Below are 20,162 nucleotides of genomic sequence, written 5' to 3' on the forward strand. Positions count from 1 at the left end.
GATTTGACATCATTGGTTATAATGAAATTAAAAGCCGATATCCACTGTGTATGACCATCTTATTTCTCGTGAAGTCTCTGATGATTTGAGCTGCGCCCTAACTAAGCTTACCATAACAGCATTTGATTTTATTTGTCTTCTAATTAAAATACCGTGATAAATTGTTTTGTTGACTAAACAGCGGCTATCTTATTGAACCATCGACCAGCAACCACACAACTGGTCTTACGTACCTGGTTAGGAAACATACTTAAACTCATCGTATATTATGATCACAAAAAAATGATTATGTAGACCACAAACAAACTAGGATATCGCATTTCGCAACTCAAAAATAACAAAGACCGGGAGTGTCCCCTGGGTCGGTTTTTCCCCCAGAAGGCGGTTAAATACGTGGTCGATCTAAAACAGGTATTTTATTAAATTCTAACATCTGTCGTCGATCTAAAACAGGTATTTTATTAAATATCTAACATCTGTCGAGAATGGTTCTGCTGGTCCAATATTAAATATCTAACATCTGTCGAGAATGGTTCTGCTGGTCCAATATTTAATATCTAACATCTGTCGAGAATGGTTCTGCTGGTCCTATATATAGATCTGGGTTTTTACGCTATCTGCATCCTGTGAGGAAGCGACTAGCCCTTTAATGATGACGGATGATACGGTACTTCAGTCCGTACTGAAGTGTTTAAAATTGAGGGATGTAAGCCTAGAATACCATCAACCTGCCTTAAAGGTCAACTGTTTTAAAACCTGTCTACAACGGTCACCTGATTTGGTTCTCACTAACGTCTGTCTGAACTAAAGTGATTAAAATTGAGGGATGCAAACTTTAGAATGCTATCAACCTGCCACATACATGTCAGCTGGTTTGGTTCTCATAGAGAATCGGACATCACCTTTGGGTGGTCTTTATAGGCAGGTTTGGCTAGTATTCAGTTTGACTCTCAATCATTTTCTATTATTCACTATAGATCCGCTTTTAAAAGATGGGACCACGATGCTGAATTGATTCTATCGAATTTCACACTTATATTACCACGATTCTTTATATATCAATAGTCAATAATTTCATCTTATTGCTCGAGTCAGTTTTTGGTCAGATCTCCTAAACCTTCGTCTCTGTGCCAATTTATCGGCACTTGGCTGGAATCCGCAGAATTATTACATTTTCTTTAAATAACAAAATACAAGTAATATAGGTTTCATTTTCATTTTATTATTTCAACTTAACTAAACACATAAATAATACATATCAATAAATACATATATAATACCATTGTATTTTATTACAACATTAAAATTTCATCGAACACAAGTTCCAAATTATTCATGAAATTCTATACACTAGGTTTTTTGATATTTTCGTTTGTAATCAGTGAAATTTTAAAGAGTAAAAAATCAAATGTTATCAACAATACACAACTATTACTGGCCAGCCAAAACGAAAGATCAGAATTTATAGAGCATTTTGATTAAATCTCGACTACCAATCAGGAATTTCTGAAGGGAATCATGATCAACTGATCTGCCCAATAAAGTCGGCCTTCATTTAGCTTTGTTATTATTGCTACTTATACAAATGTACATACTTACACGTCGGACAATTGTTAAATACCCACCCTAAAAATGATTACCTATGTAAGAGTAAACAAATTCTTATTGTAAAATAAACTAGTAAATTATACAGTGATGTATATAATGTTAGTCTCTTGTCTAAATCAATAGAGCTAGGCGATCCATCAAATACACCAGGAAGTCTCGCCCATATCGCCGAGGTCACCAGGTACGCCATACTACTAAATCTGCCGCACCTGATGTCACCGCGCGACATTCCTGTGTAGTCACAAGTTAAACCATGACGACGTAAATCCCTTCCTCTGGGTATTTCCCGCTGTCGCTCATGGCGTAAATCTATAGTGCCCCATCTTCTATAATACTATATATGTATTCAACTACGCGAATTTTTTTTGAATCCAATAGACCTACTTTATCAGGGATTCAATCAGAGACTTGTATATCAGGTATATCTGGTATATACGTCTCTGATTCCAATATTCCCCTCGTACTCCAATATTGGCGTTAATGTTTTAATCTACGATATTTATGGAATTCTGTTTATCCGTCTTCTCCCCGCGCCCTCGCTCCCTCTACTCATCAACACTACTCCCTACATATTTCACAACCTCTCATGCTCTCACACTCAGCTGCCTTTTTGTTTACGATTTCCCCCAAATCTGATTTTATCGAAAATGTTCAGTTGAGGAGAAAATAGTCAGTGCAAGAAAATGTCTCCATTTTACACATCAGAATCACTATCATCAAACATTTCACTTAAGTAATCAGTTCTTGCTCCAAACTTTTTCAGAATGTCTACGATTTCACAGTGTCGCCTGCCGTAGGCAATGACTGCCGGTGTGGCACCGCCATACATTTTACTGTCCACATTGATATCAGAAAGTCCCAGGAGAAATGTTGTGAGGCTGAGATCGCCCCGTTCTGCTGCTCGGTGCAGTACAGTTGCTCCCTTTTTGGCGTCACCATTGTTTATTTGAGCTCCTTTAGAAAGCAGAATCTTCATAACATTCATGTGTCCATTTTCCGCCGCCACGTGGAGGCACGTGCACCCAGCAGAGTTTCTGATTTCCAAATTTTGGGGGATTTTCTGGTAACGGATGGAGTATTCGTTTTGCTGGAGCTCTTCATATCGGACCGGTTCCAACAGTGCCCGAACTGTATCAGCATCTCCCTGTCGGCACGCAATGTGGAGAGGCGTATCTCCATTATGGTCACACATTTCTAAACACGCTCCCCCGACAACCAGTCTCCTGGCAACGGACACTTGCCTCGTCAAGACAGCGAGATGTAACGCAGTCTGGCGTAATTCGTCGTTGTAAATGTCAAGCCAGTCGGCTGCGGGCGCCATCTGTATTATTACAGTTGCCAGAGGTATCTGTTCATTTATAATCGCCAAAAAGAGAAGATTGTCACCTTCGGAGTCTGTGCCGTACACCATCAATGCCTCGGGCGTGACCCTATCCTTGGGTACTCCCTCGGTATCCTGCGCTTCACTTTCCTGTACGGACGTGTAATCCGTAAACCCTTCGTCCGTGACGGTCATATCCCTGGTCTTGGCAGACAGATCATCTATTTCTATTTTGTCTGTGTTACCCTCAAATTGTTCAGGTAGGGCTCCCAAAGACTTATTGTTACTGTTCAGTCGGGAAATATCATCCCGTAAACTGTTCACATCCCCACTGGTAAAAGAACCGGAGCCATAGCCGGGATCAAAACTGCTAGAGTTATCCATGTCATTCTTGTGGAGTTTATTAAGATGATCCATTCTCATCGGGCTAGGCCGCACAGCACTCACACAATCAGTTTCAATGTCGTTCATTATGTCCATATTATCCTGTAGTTTAACCGCCTTCCAGTACTATTGGCGCAGAATATGCGCAATGTCAATGTATAGTGTATAACGTCACTCACTAGTATCAAATATGGCGTCTACTCGTACGCCAAGGTCGGCCAGATAGATTTTCTATTAAGACTCTTCTTGTGTTGATGGAGTTGTATTGTGTGTACTCAAACCTGGACTACACCGTTTATAACTCCTGTCGCCTGGAAAACCTCCTGGAAATGGTATTTGCAAAACTTAGGTCATTCACAATCAATGATCTGAATTGGAATTTCCACACACGTAGGCCGCAAGCCAGCAACGCAGATACAGTATGTAGAGTTGGCCTTTGTATTGTAGGGCACAGGAAATTTTCAGGGGAATCCCCGTTTGGTTTTTCCCGACTTTGCACGCACTAGTGGTTTCGCTACAGCTGTACTGCGAATGACCTAGGTGTCAATCATGCCGAGCGAGCGTGTACACACACATACTCACAAGCTCGACGTGGAAGTTACCAACTCGTGCCTATTGTACGCCACCTATATCTATAGCTATGATTAGTGGGTCTGTTTTGAGCCAAATGGAGAGTCAAGTTTACTAGTAATCAGCTGTATTTAGACTGGCTCACGTAACACGGCTGACTGTATGGAACACATTTAGAATATTACCCAACTGATGGAAATCATATGTTTTATCACAAATTGTTAGGTGTTGGAATATATTTATAGATTACGTTAGATGTGAGACGAAGGAACATATTTATGGTTGCTTAAATTAAATGTTGACGTGAATCCTGCAATATAAAGTTTCATTTTACAGAGCAACATTCTTATTTCAGAAATTATATTTCAAAATATTAAGTATGATTAATAGATTTCTTTGAATAAATCAGAGACGTATACTAGATTGTTATACACAACTGTATATGTAGGGATTTTTATGTAGGATCTACATGTTTTATTCTGTACACTGATAATGAAGAAACCCCTTGTTAATTTGTTCACATTAAACAATAAATGAAAACAAAACTAACATCCTGTCTTCATTAATGGTTTTAGTTATAAATAACCCGGTGAAAACTGCCACAATTTCCACTAAGTGGACCCACTAGACAGACCGTGGGTACTTCCAGAGGCAGGAATTCTGTGTAAAACTCCGGTATGTGTGGGTCAGTAACCGATATGCAAGGAAACATCTCTGTAATATGTGGAATTTCACTATTCCGAATTTTAAGTAATATCCTTCCTGATCATAAGTACATCGCCGAAGTCGTTTTAGGGGATTTACATAAGTTTTACACGGAGTTTCTCCACTTCTTTGCGAACTGGTGTAATAAAACGTCCGCACGCAACTTCAAACGCATTACTAGTAAGTTGATTATATTGAGCCTACAAAATCGGTTTCTTCCCGGATTTCTATATCGATGATATTTAGATATATTGGAAGGACGTTTATAACATGTAGATGAATAATATCGATAATTAAGCATATTGATATTTATTGGAGTAACCATAAAATATCTAATTAATTGACGGTCACTTTAATAAAAATGAAGACCCAGACCCATATTCATGTAGGGACGTACTCTCGCATGTAAAATCCGTGTTCAACAAACTTACTTTAAACTTTGAAAAAGCAGTTTAAAAGAAAACCTAAACATTGAAACTATATCTCACATTTTCAAACATAATGTGGTATTGCCTTCGGTTTCTCTTTTTGTTTTTGTGTCTCTTTGTGTTTTGGTTTCTCTTTTTGTTTTGTTGTCTCTTTTTTTGTTTTGGTGTTTCTTTTCGTTTTCGGTTTCTCTTTTTGTTTTGGTGTCTTTTTTTGTTTTGGTGTCTCTTTTTGTTTTGTTGTCTCTTTATGTTTTAGTGTCTTTTTGTGTTTTGGTGTCTCTTTTTGTTTTGTTGTCTCTGTGTTTTGGTGTCTCTTTGAGTTTTGTTTTCTCTTTTTGTTTTCGTGTCTTTTTTTGTTTTGTTGTCTCTATGTTTTAGTGTCTCTTTATGTTTTGGTGTCTTTTTGTGTTTTGGTGTCTCTTTGTGTTTTGGTGTCTCTCTGAGTTTTGGTGTCTCTTTGTGTTTTAGTGTCTATTTGTGTTTTGGTGTCTCTTTGAGTTTTAGTTTCTCTTTGTGTTTAGGTGTCTCTTTTTGTTTTGATGTCTCCTCTATCATTACATTATTTATTTAAATCAAGAGTTTATTACTTTCCCGCGTGTAATGACAATGTGTCATTATATTAATTCCATTGTGGTTTACTATAGTATGCAGGAGGAAACACATCGACATAGATGATACATCAAATTTAAAACTCTATGAAATTGTACATTCATCCCACCGACAAATTTATTCTCACATCCCATTACTTACAAAGTAACACATAATTGATAAACTTAATTCTCGCCCAATCACGTATAACCACGCATATTTAATGGTGTGGCGGTGACTGGTTTCCTGCTGTACTGAGTCGAGAGGAAATGTCTGGGGTCGTTAACCACAGTCTCGATCATTACCTCAGGTAAGTCACAAAACAAACGACTAGTCCTATTTCCTCTTCATATCGCGCCTCGTCCACCCACCTTTACTCAAATTCAAGTTCTTAGGGTGATTCCCTTATAATTCGAATGCCCCGCAGTCCGAAGGCCCAATAGTCCTAAAGTCCGAAGGCCCTACATTCCGAAAATGGGTAATATTAATACATGTTGTATAGCAATGTTGATTAATATGTTTATGTCAGCATTACTCGAAATTATTACTTACATTATTTAGATTTTTTTTTTAAATCAGTAAATAGTTTATTACAGAATCAATATCAAACGCTGCTAAGGAAACTTTCCTAGATAAAAGACTTGGCGCGAAAAATCAACAGAAATGGCGCAAGTAAAAACAAAAACATATTGCATGGCATGCGCAGGATTAGTTCTTGGCGCATAAACACAAGAATAAATTAATACAACGAAATAAATATATCTGCTGTTACTGACAGTGCCACTCAGAAAAAACCCCAACATGTGATCGACCGGTGAAACTCCAAAGTATTGGAAAGGGAGAGTAATCTGCAGATAAGTGAAGACATCTGCATACGCAGTTGGCCAGTATGAAATCGAGATGAGGGGGCACATATATTATAGCACATATACGACCAGGTATTAGGCAAAGAGTAGTAGAATCAGGTCATTTCGGTCCAATTACAAAACTGTAGCATAGTATTGTACACTGCAGCATAGCCGAAATCAACATCGATCAATCGATCGTGTTTTGAAAACAAGTCGTACACATTCTACACCTTACTGGTCACGTATCTGATGTTTCACCAAAACGTCACGTACAAACATTCATTGGTTGTGTTGCGAAAATCCTTACATAAACCATTCTTTCCAAAATGAAGAAACTGTTTAGAAATATGTGAATGATATTTTTGAAGTAACCGCCGAAGATGTTTTCAACAGAAAAAAAAACTGTGCGTTGTGACATAATAGAGTAAATTTGAGCGTATGTGAAGCTGTAAGGAACTATTGTAAGTGTCGACACGGAATAGTTTACTACTATTAGTATGGGACAATATAGGGTACTTGTACACTTGAACGTGAGCTATGTATGCCTGTATATATATTTAAAGAGAGAGGTTAAGAAATCAAATGATAGTTCTGTGGTCGATAGAGAATTAAAAGAATCAACAAAACATTATAATAGTCAACAGAGGATGCGACGTCATGCAGAAAAGTGACGTCAACGATGCCATACGACGTCAGTTTACGTTACGCAGGCGCGGATCAAGGAAAATGGGGGGGGGGGGGGGGGGGGGGGGGGGGGGGGGGGGGTTCCAGTAATTTAGTGGTAATGCGAGCGCCATAGGCGCGAGCCGAATGTTTTTGGCCAGGGGTCTTGGGGTCAATATTTCGGAAAATGAAATGATTATAGCAAATTTTGCAATCTTTCGGGGATATGATTTATGTTTTAATTGGGTACAATGTGTAAAGGAGATGTATGGCTCTGCCAAGCATCACATAATTCTAAAGCTACTTTATCTTGTATACGTCAAAGAATTTTTGATCAAGCTAGGCAATATTTAAGAGATCTCTTAGAAAAGTCTTCTAAATGCTTTTTGTATCAGTATATTGTGGACAATTTTTCCATTCAATTTTACTTAACAAAATATATACCTATGAATTACAGAATATGTTTATCGAAAATTCGTATGTCTGCGCATTCTTTAGCAATCGAAACCGGCCGCTACAGGAATATTGATCGACATAAGAGATATTGTATAATTTGTAAGTCAACGACTGAAGTAGAGGATGAATACCATTTTATATTGAAATGTAATATGTACAATAACTTAAGACGTCGTCTCATTAAAAAATATTACTGGCAGAAACCTTCAATATTTAAATTGATACAGCTATTGAATGTAAATAATATCAAACAGCTAACTCGTTTAGGCAAATTTATTTTCGAAGCTAATAAGATTCGAGCCGCATGTCTTTAACTTTTTCACTTTCCCCTACATTCGCTCCATATATTTTAACTTGATACACATAAGTATTTCATCATACAATCAGATCTGCCTGATCTCAACGGGGGATGTGCGAGTTTCTGGTAGGGGTATCCCCAACCACTCTCGCATCTCCCTCGCCGTTGAGATCATTCATTTGTATCAAATACATAGCTTTTAATATACTGTTATTATATCAATATTATATGTAACCAATAGTACATGATTTGACTAAGTATAGACTTTTATATTTAATATAACTCGTGTCAGTGAATTGTATCATGCAAATCTTATTTTCGAAGCCAATAAGATCCTGGCTATATGTACAAACTCTGAACTCGTTCTCCACTTTGTAATTTCTATTGCTGTTCACGTATATTACGACTTTGTATATTATAACATGTGCTAATGGGCAATATGGCCCACAGTTAATAAAGAAATTGAAATTGATTTTCGATAAGCGGGGAGGGGAGGGGGTACCCCCTCTGGATCCGCTAGTGTTACGCATGGTATCAATCGCCTGTGACATCTATAGTGAACATTCCTTTCATTTTCATGTAATTTGGATGAACCTAGTAATACCTTGGTATATAAGATCGTGGTAATACTACAAAACAGTCATATCACATAGTGGTTTTCAGCACTAACAGTTTGTGCACAGGGGATATAACCTTTCCTCGCGAGGGACGTTACCCATCTTCTTAGAAGTAAGTTTCAATAGGTATGGTTCAAAATTAAAATGAAAGATTTATATAAAGAGTAGACTTGTCCTCGCGAGGAATTTTCATTATCATGACTCCGCTTTGCTTATGGAATGGTTGTTTTAAAATATTCGTCATTAAGTGTACAAGGCAATAGGATGAACTGGAATTTCGACTTGAGAAGGTTTGTATTCTTCTCAAACTTTCAGTTATATCACGGACAAATGATCGACACAATTATGAATCACATTACAATATGACACATTAAAATCCCAGTGTGACTAAACTAACTCTGATTAATTTCGCCAGTTGGTTATTTCACCATACCTGTAACAGACCAGTACCATGTATTGACTTTATGACTAAGTTTTATGTCTCATTCTGATCTAACAGAGTTATTTCCCTTCATTTGACTATTGTGTTAGCTTGCATGGGAACGTTTATAGAAATGTGTATGACTGTCAGAGTTACCCCCCTTCTTTATTTCTCTCGTGTCAAAAAACTAGTCCGAATTTTCTATTGCCCTAACACCAGACGTCAGGGCTAGAGGAAACTTAGAAATTATATTGTAATCCACTTGATGATGGAATTAGTTATAAATGTATTTTACGTTAATCCAATTGATGACGGCAGGGACATATGATGACGGTATTCGTTATAAATGTATTTTGCTGTAATCCACTTGATGACGGAATTAGTTATAAATATCTATTACTGTAATCCACTTAATGACAGAATTAGTTTTAAATGTATTTTACTGTAATCCATTTGATGATGGAATTAGTTTTAAAATGCATTTTAATGTAATCCACTAGATAATGGAATTAGTTGCAAATTTTTTAGTTTGCTGTAATCCATTTGATGATGGAATTAGTTATAAAAGTAGTTTGTTGTAACCACTAAATGACAGGATCATTATATCTGACAGTAATGCTTTTTAAATTCTGCGTTCTGGTGCGTTTTATTCAACACAGGGTCTTGGGAATCTAGCGTTGTTCTGGATAGGTCCAACACACTGATCAATATTACTACACTTGTAATAGTGGTAAACGTTTTACAGTTATCAGTATATCAAATGATAGTTAACTGACTGAGCCCAGTTATTCAAAAGGTGATTAGCTTAATTACTTGATACATGAAAATCTCATTTCTCCTTTACTGCAACACCATGTGTGGATTCCTTTAAGAGGAAAGTAGGGAGAGACTAAATAGCGCTAGACATTTGCCAAAAATTGCCAAGCTAGTTTTTTTCAGAAATGATTTTATCAGGTTTTTCATAAAATTGTTGTTAAACTGCAACTAGAGCTGTCACCGAGGGGGTGACAAGTATACCCCCCGCTTGTCCATGATTGGTTTGGATACTTTGTGAAGCTGCCTACCGTATTTGACCTAATAAGGGCGCCTGCCCTAATAAGGGCGCCCCTACCTTTTTTCAAGGAAATAAATCTTTGACTGAGTGTCAAAATGGTGTTCAAAAGTAATAATTCAAGTGAAATATTTTGCTACTTTATGTGTTCAATTTTCTTCAGCAAATTAAGTAACTGGAACACATGTTTTCGCCACATTTTGTGTATTCCTACAGGCTACAGATGACATGTCAGTGCAAAGAGCACCCAAAACTAAACACACATACAAATAATAACTTACCATCTTTATTTGAAGATAAAGTAAAGACTTCATTCTTGTTGATAAATAACTTTTGTCCAGAACAGAAAGCTAGTAAAAGACATTGTAAATCAATTATTAGGTCAAAGAAAACGATGTCTGATATGATCTGGGAAATCACCTGTTTCTATAAATAGAACACAAAAGAGTTCCATTTGAACATAAATGGTGGAACACACGTTCTCTGGTCTAAAGATCAGCTGGCATGGTTTACAAGTTTACATGAGTATTCAAGTGATGTTTAAGCTTAATATATGATAATGAATAGATATCTTCATCTGGGATATTTTTATGACTGAATATTTTATCGTTTCCACAACCTTTGGTATTCTGCTATAAGGTATAGTCTGTTTTATAAAACTTCAGAATAACTCATCTTAATAAGGGCGCCCCCACTGTCAATTACCCGCGCCCTGCGCCCTTATTAGGTCAAATACGGTATTAATGGTACTATAACCAAATCAAACATGTTCTATGTTTAGGTAAGAACAAATGAGCTCAAATGAGAAAGACATTGTTACAAAAAACAAAATAAATCCATAGCGGGACAAACTTGTAACCATTTCTTACATAAAGGGTCATAACTCTGGGTTTTATAGGAAAAAGCTGTTCCTGGCGGCAAAATTCCATGTGGTCCTTCAACTCTGTATAAAGTTTCAAGAAAATCCATCCAAAACTAAGTGTATGCATAGACGGACAAAATTTTGCTCGTTTTTAAAGAAAAAGGGGCATAACTCTATTAGAACTGGTAATTCGGCAAAATCTTTGCATAGAGCACAGCCTCATAGGGTCCTCTAACTACATACCAAATTTTAGTAAAATCCATTGAAAACAAAGCAAATGCATAGCCTGACAAGCTAGTAACCATTCTTTACATAAAGGGGCATAACTCTGTAAAAAGGTTTTTTCCCGAAGAAGCCATTACTGGAGACACAACTTCATGCCATCCTTCAACTCTGTATAAAGTTTCAAGAAAATCCATCAAAAACTAAGTGAATGCATAGCCGGACAAAATTATGACACATTTTATATGAAAAAGGGGCATAACTCTGTTAAAAAGGGCTAAATCGCAAAATCACTGCAAGGGACACAAGTTCATATGGTCTTCTAACTATATATATATACCAAATTTGAGTGAAATCCATAAAGAAATGAGTGAATGCTTAGCCGGACAAAGTTTGTGACGGACGGCCAGACGGACAAGGTGATTCCAGTATACCCCCCCCTAACTTCGTATAATTAGTCTAATCACCTTTTGATGAACTGGGCTCTGAAAGATGAAATTATGACTACATGTACAATTCTGTGATTGCATCAGACAGGGAAATTAAATATATGTAAACAAAAAAAGAAAAAAAGAAAGTATTCTATATTAACAAGCGGTTCAAGGTCCTTAACGGTCATCTGACTCTAATGACCCTTGTACTATTGTAGTATACATACTCAGTAGCAAGTATAGTGGCACTAATGGCCATCGTGGCCATTGTGGATTTTGGACCGACCAGAAAATAAACAACACTTGGCCAGGAACATCTTGGGGTCATTTCAGATAAGTTAGAGCTGAATCTCACCAGTGGAACTTAAGAAGTTTGAAATAGTTGTTGTTCAGGAAAACCATAATTGCGCAATCATGTTACAAAATGACCACTGTGGCTGCTATGTCAAAGTTTTTACGAGGCTGAAAAATAACACTAGCACGTATTAGAAAGTGTAATTAATATCAACATTTATTGTAGGAATACAACTTAGAAACAGTGAACACAGTTCTGTATGTGATACACGTACAGGTGAACATAACTTCTCTACATCACCACAACTCTTATCATTTATAAGTGTATGTACTACTACATGTATTATACATACAGTATTTATCCTGTAATAATCAAAGGGGGCCATCACAAAAATGTTGAGTCAACGTCTGGGGAAGACTTATTACAGAACAATAAATTTCATTTGCTATCATTTTTAGTGAGAGGAAATAGACATGGGTGGAAGATTCCAGGATAAATACTGTAGATTTCTGTGTTGATGTGTAGTGAACATTTTTGGAGAAAGGCTGAATAATTTAATTTCATTTTGTATCATTTGTAAAAATACTTTTAACTCTAGCAAAAATCAACAAGGCAAAGTTAACAGACCTCAAAACAATAAGATACAATGTTCCATATATACAAATACTACAACAAATTAAAACTTTAACTACTTTATACACTGAGCAAGGATGTGGAACAAATCACAGGGATATGGCATGTTATATACATGAATATATACAAATTACAGATGTATAGACCCGTGGAATGGGGACATCATAACACGCCCTCTGGAACAAATGTGAATTATTGAAATCAACTGAAATATATATATATACAAATGTTAAAAGAAATGTCTAAGAATTTAAAACATAATATGTTGGATGATGATCATCATGATCATGACCACATATTAACACTGTACGGCCAGGGTAATTGATAGCTATGTAGTTTCTCCTTTCTTGGAGCAGTCCAAATCATAATCTCACAAATATTTGGAGTCTCATTCTGCCTCACACTGGGTTTTATTTCCCAGTAGATATAGCTTCATTGTTTAGGATTAAAATCTAGCTGAGCTTGAGGCAGACAATGTAAAATGTGATGAATACTGGAGCCAGGTACCTAATTGGCCATTATACACAATTACAGGTAGGCAAATTCTACTTTATTATTAAGTAATAAGTACACCTGCAAACTTTATCTCAAAAATCAATCAAAATTATCTTAGATTTGAATAATAAAAATGTATATAAATTAATGTAAAATATATACCTGATCTCAAAATTATTTTAATTTCCTTTTTTCCTTTATCACACACAACCCAAACTACTAATTGATTCAGATCTGTTTACATTTCCATACAACCAACCCGACACCCAAATCCTATATCTATCTGTTGACATTTCCTCCCTTTAAAATAGATCCTGACTCTCACCAATATCAAAAGAGTTACACTTTCATAATGCACACACCAGTCCACCTGTATCAGTTATCTTTTCAATCCAAACCTTATCACTACCTTCATCACCTTCATCACCCTCTTCTTCCTCTCACTCAATCACCGCATTTTCTTCCTCGAGTCATCCTGTTTACTAAGTCTATATAATTCTGTCAATGATTGTCTCCCCTATCAACTTCTCACCCCATCTGTGTACCCTTGTCTTCACAAGGTTCCTCCTCCTCCACACAAGGTTCTCCCTCCTCCACACAAGGTTCCCCCTCCTCCACTTCCTCAATAATATCCTCAGCTGTGATCACCTCGATACATTCCTCGACAACTTCCTCTGATTCCTCGTCCATATGTTCTATGACCTCTGCTTCTAGTACTTCTATCTGGTCTTTACCAATCCTCACAGCTGCCCGTTCCACTGTTCCTTCATCTTCCTCACCCTCTTCATGAGTTTTCTCATGGGCCTGAAGGATAGTCTTACGGCTGAAGCCTAGGCCACAATACTTACAGCGGAATGCCTTCATGCCTGTGTGTGTGCGCATGTGAGACTGTAGGTTAACTTTTTGGCAGAAAGTTTTTTCACAGAACTCGCACTTGAAAGGTCGATCCCCTGTGTGTATCTTGATGTGGCGGTATAGGTCTGAAATCTTGCTGAACTTCCGGTTACATGTATCACATACTATGTCCCCTGTGTGAACTTTGGCATGGGCATTTAGTCGTACTATGTGGTCAAAACCTTTAAAACAGACACCACATTTATATGGAGAGTCATCACTAACATGGATCTTCATGTGACGACGAAGGTTACCACTTTCATTGAATCCTCGTGTACAAATTGGACAGCGAAATGGCTTTTCTCCTGTATGTATGCGGCAGTGCATGCGCACCTCATATCTGTGTGTGAAGGCCTTGCCACAGTACCCACACTTGTAGTTCTTGTCCATGGTGTGTGACTTCAGATGACGATGACAGTTGCTCTTGTTGTTGTACTCCTTCCCACAGATATTACATTTGTAGATGTATTTGGTTTTAGCTGTGCCTTCCTGAATCTCTGCTTCAGCCTCTACCTCCATTTTCGCAGGGATGTCAGCATCTGCATATACTTCCTCTGACGGAGAAAGCTGTGGTAGATCAGAGCCAGGTATCGCTGGAACAGCAGCTGGAGGTGGGAACAAACTTTCATCAATCTCAGTAGTAACGTCAGCAATAGTTAACTCAATGATAGAGGCCTCTTGATTGGGGAATTTCAGACCAGGAATAGACTTGTGATTTTTCCTCTTCATATCATCAGGCAGATTCTCAAACACTGCGATCTGTCGGAGTTCTGAGTGGGTGCGAAGATGTGAAGCCAGACTGCCCTTCTGATACACCTTCCCACAGTGACAGCACATGTAAACCTTTTCCCCAGAGTGACATCGGATGTGATTTGTCCAGTTAAGCTTGTTCTTGTACACCTTACCACAGATGTTACACTTATGAAAGATAAGCTGAGATGCATCACCTGCATTGAGTACCACTGTGCTTTCATTCTGAGTCTTGATGTTATTCTGGATTATCTTTGTACCATTAGGGAGGTGTTTACCGGCAGATATTTTAAGTGGATTACGGCGGATGTCCTTACTGCTCACCTGAATGGCCACGTCAAACAGACCCTGTCTGGTAAACTTTGGGAAGCATGTGATCTGTGTAGCCACATCACGGTACTGCTTGGCTTTTATGGACATCATTGCTGTTTGCATACCGGAATCTCGTTTGTCAGTCCTCTCGTGAATGTAGAAAGTCCCATCTTCTAAAGTGGCCATGTTCTGATCACCTCCTTCCCTATTTGAATCCTCCACCATGTACAACTGGATTGTGCCATCTTCGAGAATTTCAGATCGCAGATTTTGATAAGTATTTGGTGCAAGGCCATCGATCACGATTTGTTTGTCAGTTAACGCCTCCTCTAAATGCTGTATGTTGATGCCCTGTAGTAAACTGGTTCCAACAGAGTTCTCCTCCTCTGTCGCCTGTGTGGTATGTACCTGGACAGTCTCCACTGTATGGTCGGATTTGGGCTGTATGACTTCCACCACTTGTTTATCTCCCTTGTGATCAGTGATAATGACAGGCATTTGTGTGAGACCGTCCGACACTCCCTGTATATCCATCACCGTGCTAGGGATGGTCACAGCTTTCTGTTTATCACCGACTCCAATATTCATTGATGGAATCTGTATCATCTGTACTTCAGACTGAATGTCTTTGACTGTGCTGGGAATCTGCTGCTCCTCACCATCTTGCATGTTAATAAGTATCTTCCCCTGTTGTTCATGAGCCGTGTTTGCGAATTCCAAAAGCTGTTCACTTGCTTGGAGTTCGCTGAGGGCTTGTGCAAATTCCATCATATTTTCCCCAGCCTGTACCTCATTGATGTTGTAGGTGGTCATCATGGCATGGTCATCAGAAGTCGTGGCATTATCCTGGATCTGCATGATGATGTTGCCAGTCTCATCATTTGTAATGTTGATGATACCACCTGCTGTCTGTGTCTCTGTGACTTCAGTGCCTTCTACTTGCTCAAGGATTATCTGAGACTCATTCAGTATTTGCTCATCCATCTCCACCACTGTCGGAATGGTTGTTTTCTCGGCAGCCATGATGCCTCAAGCCCCTGATTCCTCGGTGTAAACCTAAAAAGGTCAAAGATGGGTCAGGTGAATCATACATTTGTTTTTTTTTTCAGAATAGCTTTTAAATTTTGTATATAAACAAGAGATCCCAGAGGGATCTTGGCGCCCACCATTGAATGATCTTCATAGGTTCCATGTCAGATTGATCTTTTCTCTACTTTTCCCTTCTTCTAAGTCTTACTAATCCTAATCTGTGTAAATACAGACACAGCCCTCTATAGCTAGTACTTTTCAAACAAGGGGAAACTATATATAAAATTTAAGATTTAGCAATAATGGCTGTCTGTCGACCATGTTTTTGGATTGGTCCGAATATGCAAAACTAGGCACTGAGGGGAACCTACATATGAAATTTGAGAAAGATCCCTTGAGTGCTTTCTGAGAAATAGCGATAACAAACTTCAACTGTCCAAATCCAAGATGGCTGCCTGTCGGCCATGTTGTTTTCTGATTAGTTTCAAAATGCAATATGCATAACTAGGCACCAAGGGGAACCTACATATGAAATTTGAGAAAGATCCCTTCAGTACTTTCTGAGAAATAGCGATAACAAACTTCAATTGTCAATATCCAAGATGGCTACCTGTCGGCCATGTTGTTTTCTGATTGGTCTCAAAATGCAATATGCATAACAAGGCACTGAGGGGAACATATGTATGAAATTTGAGAAAGATCCCTTCATTACTTTCTGAGAAATAGTGATAACAAACTTCAATTGTCAAAATCCAAGATGGCTGCCTGTCGGCCATGTTGTTATCCGATTGGTCTCAAAATGCAATATGCATAACTAGGCAACAAGAGGAACCTACGTATGAAATTTTAGAAAGATCCCTTCATCACTTTCTGAGAAATAGCGATAACAAACTTTAATTGTCAAAATCCAAGATGGCTGCCTGTCGGCCATGTTGTTTTCCGATTGGTCTCAAAATGCAATATGCATAACAAGGCACCAAGAGGAACCTACATATGAAATTTAAGAAAGATCCCTTCAGTACTTTCTGAGAAATAGCGATAACAAACTTCAATTGTCAAAATCCAAGATGGCTGCCTGTCGGCCATGTTGTTTTCCGATTGGTCTCAAAATGCAATATGCATAACTAGGCACCAAGTGGAACCTACATATGAAATTTGAGAGTGATCCCTTCAGTACTTTCTGAGAAATAGCAATAACAAACTTCAATTGTCAAAATCCAAGATGGCTGCCTGTCGGCCATGTTGTTTTCCGATTGGTCTCAAAATGCAATATGCAAAACTAGGCACCAAGAGGAACCTACATATGAAATTTGAGAAAGATCCCTTCAGTACTTTCTGAGAAATAGCGATAACAAACTTCAATTGTCAAAATCCAAGATGGCTGCCTGTCGGCCATGTTGTTTTCTGATTGGTCTAAAAATGCAATATGCATAACTAGTCACCAAGAGGAACCTACATATGAAATTTGAGAAAGATCCCTTCAGTACTTTCTGAGAAATAGCGATAACAAACTTCAATTGTCAAAATCCAAGATGGCTGCCTGTCGGCCATGTTGTTTTCCGATTGGTCTCAAAATGCAATATGCATAACTAGGCACCAAGGGGAACCTACATATGAAATTTGAGAAAGATCCCTTCAGCACTTTCTGAGAAATAGCGATAACAAACTTCAATTGTCAAAATCCAAGATGGCTGCCTGTCGGCCATGTTGTTTTCCGATTGGTCTCAAAATGCAATATGCATAACTAGGCACCAAGGGGAACCTACATATGAAATCTGAGAAAGATCCCTTCAGCACTTTCTGAGAAATAGCAATAACAAACTTCAATTGTCAAAATCCAAGATGGCTGCCTGTCGGCCATGTTGTTTTCCGATTGGTCTCAAAATGCAATATGCATAACAAGGCACCAAGGGGAACCTACATATGAAATTTGAGAAAGATCCCTTCAGTACTTTCTGAGGATTAGCGATAACAAGAATTGTTTACGGACGGACGGACGACGGACCACGGACGCAGGGCGATTTGAATAGCCCACCATCTGATGATGGTGGGCTAAAAATCAAGACTTTACGAAGTAGATGTATACTCATTACTAACTAGTATATGTCTATATCATACTAAAGATATTTTAGCACGCAGTGAAATATCTCTACTACCATGTTAATGAAAAAAAAAAGATCTTGTAAATTGTGACCCAAGCAGTGACATAGAAATTATAATGTACAAACCTATCAATTGATCTAGCAGTGATCATGACCAATCTACAATTTATCTTCATGGGTCCTTTTCAACTTTATTGAAACAATGAGTCCCACAATGTTGAATTGAATGTTTCCAGAAATTGTGCAAGTCCCATCAAAATTATAAGAGTATAGAACTTGGGACTCGCATCTAGATTGATCACTGTGATCTAGTAAATTTGTCCACATCATGATCTGGATCTGTACAGAAGACAATTCTTGAAATTTTAGCCAACTTATCCATACATAAATGTTATTGTTATTCACAATTCTGATGAATCTTTGACCATGGTTTTGGTACATAGATCTCTATGAAATGTTACTAAAATCAGTGTAAACTATAGTTTTTTTTGAGAAATTCAAAAAAAGAATTTTTTAATATGATGCAATAATGTTGCACGATGACAGACAATTAAAAGCCAATTACAATAGGCAATTTAGATTTCATCTTAATTGCAAGATCTAAGCTTGTTCAGGTGTGAATTATTGTGGTAAATTATGGTTATTATGAAGTTAAAGTTATGTATCTTAATCTAAATTATAACATGATATAATATTAAGAAATTCAGATTAAAGTAAAAAATCTGGGTAATGAAATGACTACAATCATGATCAAATTTGGAAGGAAGAGGCCTAGGCCTATGGGGTACCTTAAAAAATGTATATTTATGTAACAAGTACATGCTTACGCCATCCAAGTCAACTTTTTTGACTCAAAGTAAATATAAGCAATGAGCATTATTATCGAAGCATATACATGTACATTTGTATCTTATTATTACTGGAGAATGGATCAGCAATTTTACTGGAAATTCTGACAGACATAATGTAATTCTGATCTTAACTGTATCAAGCAGGTCTATTTCTACAGATTCTTTCATTATTGATGTGCCCTGTTGATTCTGAGTGATGTGTCATTTTGGTCCAATTACATTTTATCTTTGAGTTCAATTTGGTCTATTTCTGATAAAGCAAAAGGGATGTTGTTTCCAAAAATCTAATGCACATGTACCACAATATATATATATGTATATATATTTTTTATTCTAAATGTGTACATACATATATGGGCTGGGAAGTCTATAAATGATTGTTTCTGGTCCCAACCAAAGAACCTAGCTATAGCCAGCCCCATTTCATTTAATTTCAACAAATCTTATTGAACAAAAAGTTAAATGAAAGAATTATTCAGATATTAGGCTTTGCCTATAGTAATACACACTGGCGTAGGAAGCAGTGGGAACATATCTTGACCCCCCCCCCCCCCCCCCCCCCCCCCCAACCCAACCCATTTCATTTAAAAATATACATGTATCAGGAGAGACTACATTCAGTAAATTGATTTAATTTATAAGTATCAATTTAACAAAATAACATTTAACATTGCAAATAAGTTACCTGAAAATTTGACCGTTACAAAATAAAACAGTCAATGATCCCAATAGGACCTACATGTAATAATCATATATCTTCTTATTGGTGGAATGAACATCAAACTACTTTGCAATGACATCACTTTAATATAGTCTTTGACAAACTTGTTGAAAATCGACAATAGTATTTAATCAGTCCAGATAACAGGATTATACAAATATGAAATTAATCTTAATCATCAATCATTTATTTACTTTCTTGAAAAGACAAATCGAAAGTACGACATCATGAAAACTCTTTGAACTACAAACTGAAACCAAAATACATCATGTAATTTCCAAGCGCATATCTAACCATTAGTTATCAAACGGAAGCTTGGACACCGTTTTAATATCTCTGTGCCAAGCTTCTAAGTGAAAACCCTGGGTTACTTACACGCAACACAATCACCATGTGGCTATATGAATTATACACAATGTCAAACAAAGAAACAAAATCGATAACATCGATATAACTTACCACCATGAAATACCAAAACTACAGAGGTTTTTCAAATGTTCATGAATTTTCTATCAAGAAAAATGGCGGTCAGAGCAGCGTTCCAAGGGTCAATAACTCTATAGGACATTTATAATGCTTTAAGCGACTGAATTAAATATGAATATTT

At 37.4% G+C, this 20,162-nt stretch overlaps 2 protein-coding genes across 2 annotated transcripts; both read right to left on the minus strand.

Moving 5' to 3' along the window:
* Positions 1–1,274: 1,274 nt before the first annotated feature.
* LOC117337904 (NF-kappa-B inhibitor cactus-like) lies at positions 1,275–3,740 on the minus strand. The gene has a single exon (XM_033899047.1). The coding sequence runs from the start codon at positions 3,407–3,409 to the stop codon at positions 2,303–2,305; it is 1,107 nt and encodes a 368-aa protein (XP_033754938.1). The 5' UTR covers positions 3,410–3,740; the 3' UTR covers positions 1,275–2,302.
* An 8,218-nt stretch (positions 3,741–11,958) lies between these two features.
* On the minus strand, positions 11,959–20,103 carry LOC117337669 (transcriptional repressor CTCFL-like). Its single transcript, XM_033898765.1, has 2 exons — positions 20,015–20,103; positions 11,959–15,908 (listed from the first exon to the last, which is right to left on the minus strand). Exon 2 carries the CDS (start codon positions 15,873–15,875, stop codon positions 13,425–13,427), a length of 2,451 nt encoding a protein of 816 aa, XP_033754656.1. The 5' UTR covers positions 15,876–15,908; positions 20,015–20,103; the 3' UTR covers positions 11,959–13,424.
* Positions 20,104–20,162: the final 59 nt, after the last annotated feature.

This window comes from Pecten maximus, chromosome 11, assembly GCF_902652985.1.
Source record: "Pecten maximus chromosome 11, xPecMax1.1, whole genome shotgun sequence".
Taxonomy (NCBI): domain Eukaryota; kingdom Metazoa; phylum Mollusca; class Bivalvia; order Pectinida; family Pectinidae; genus Pecten; species Pecten maximus.

What these genes read in the sequence shown, in the direction of transcription:
- LOC117337669 (XM_033898765.1), bottom strand. Translation starts at nt 15,875, where the DNA reads ATGGCTGCCGAGAAAACAACCATTCCGACAGTGGTGGAGATGGATGAG.
- LOC117337904 (XM_033899047.1), bottom strand. Translation starts at nt 3,409, where the DNA reads ATGGACATAATGAACGACATTGAAACTGATTGTGTGAGTGCTGTGCGG.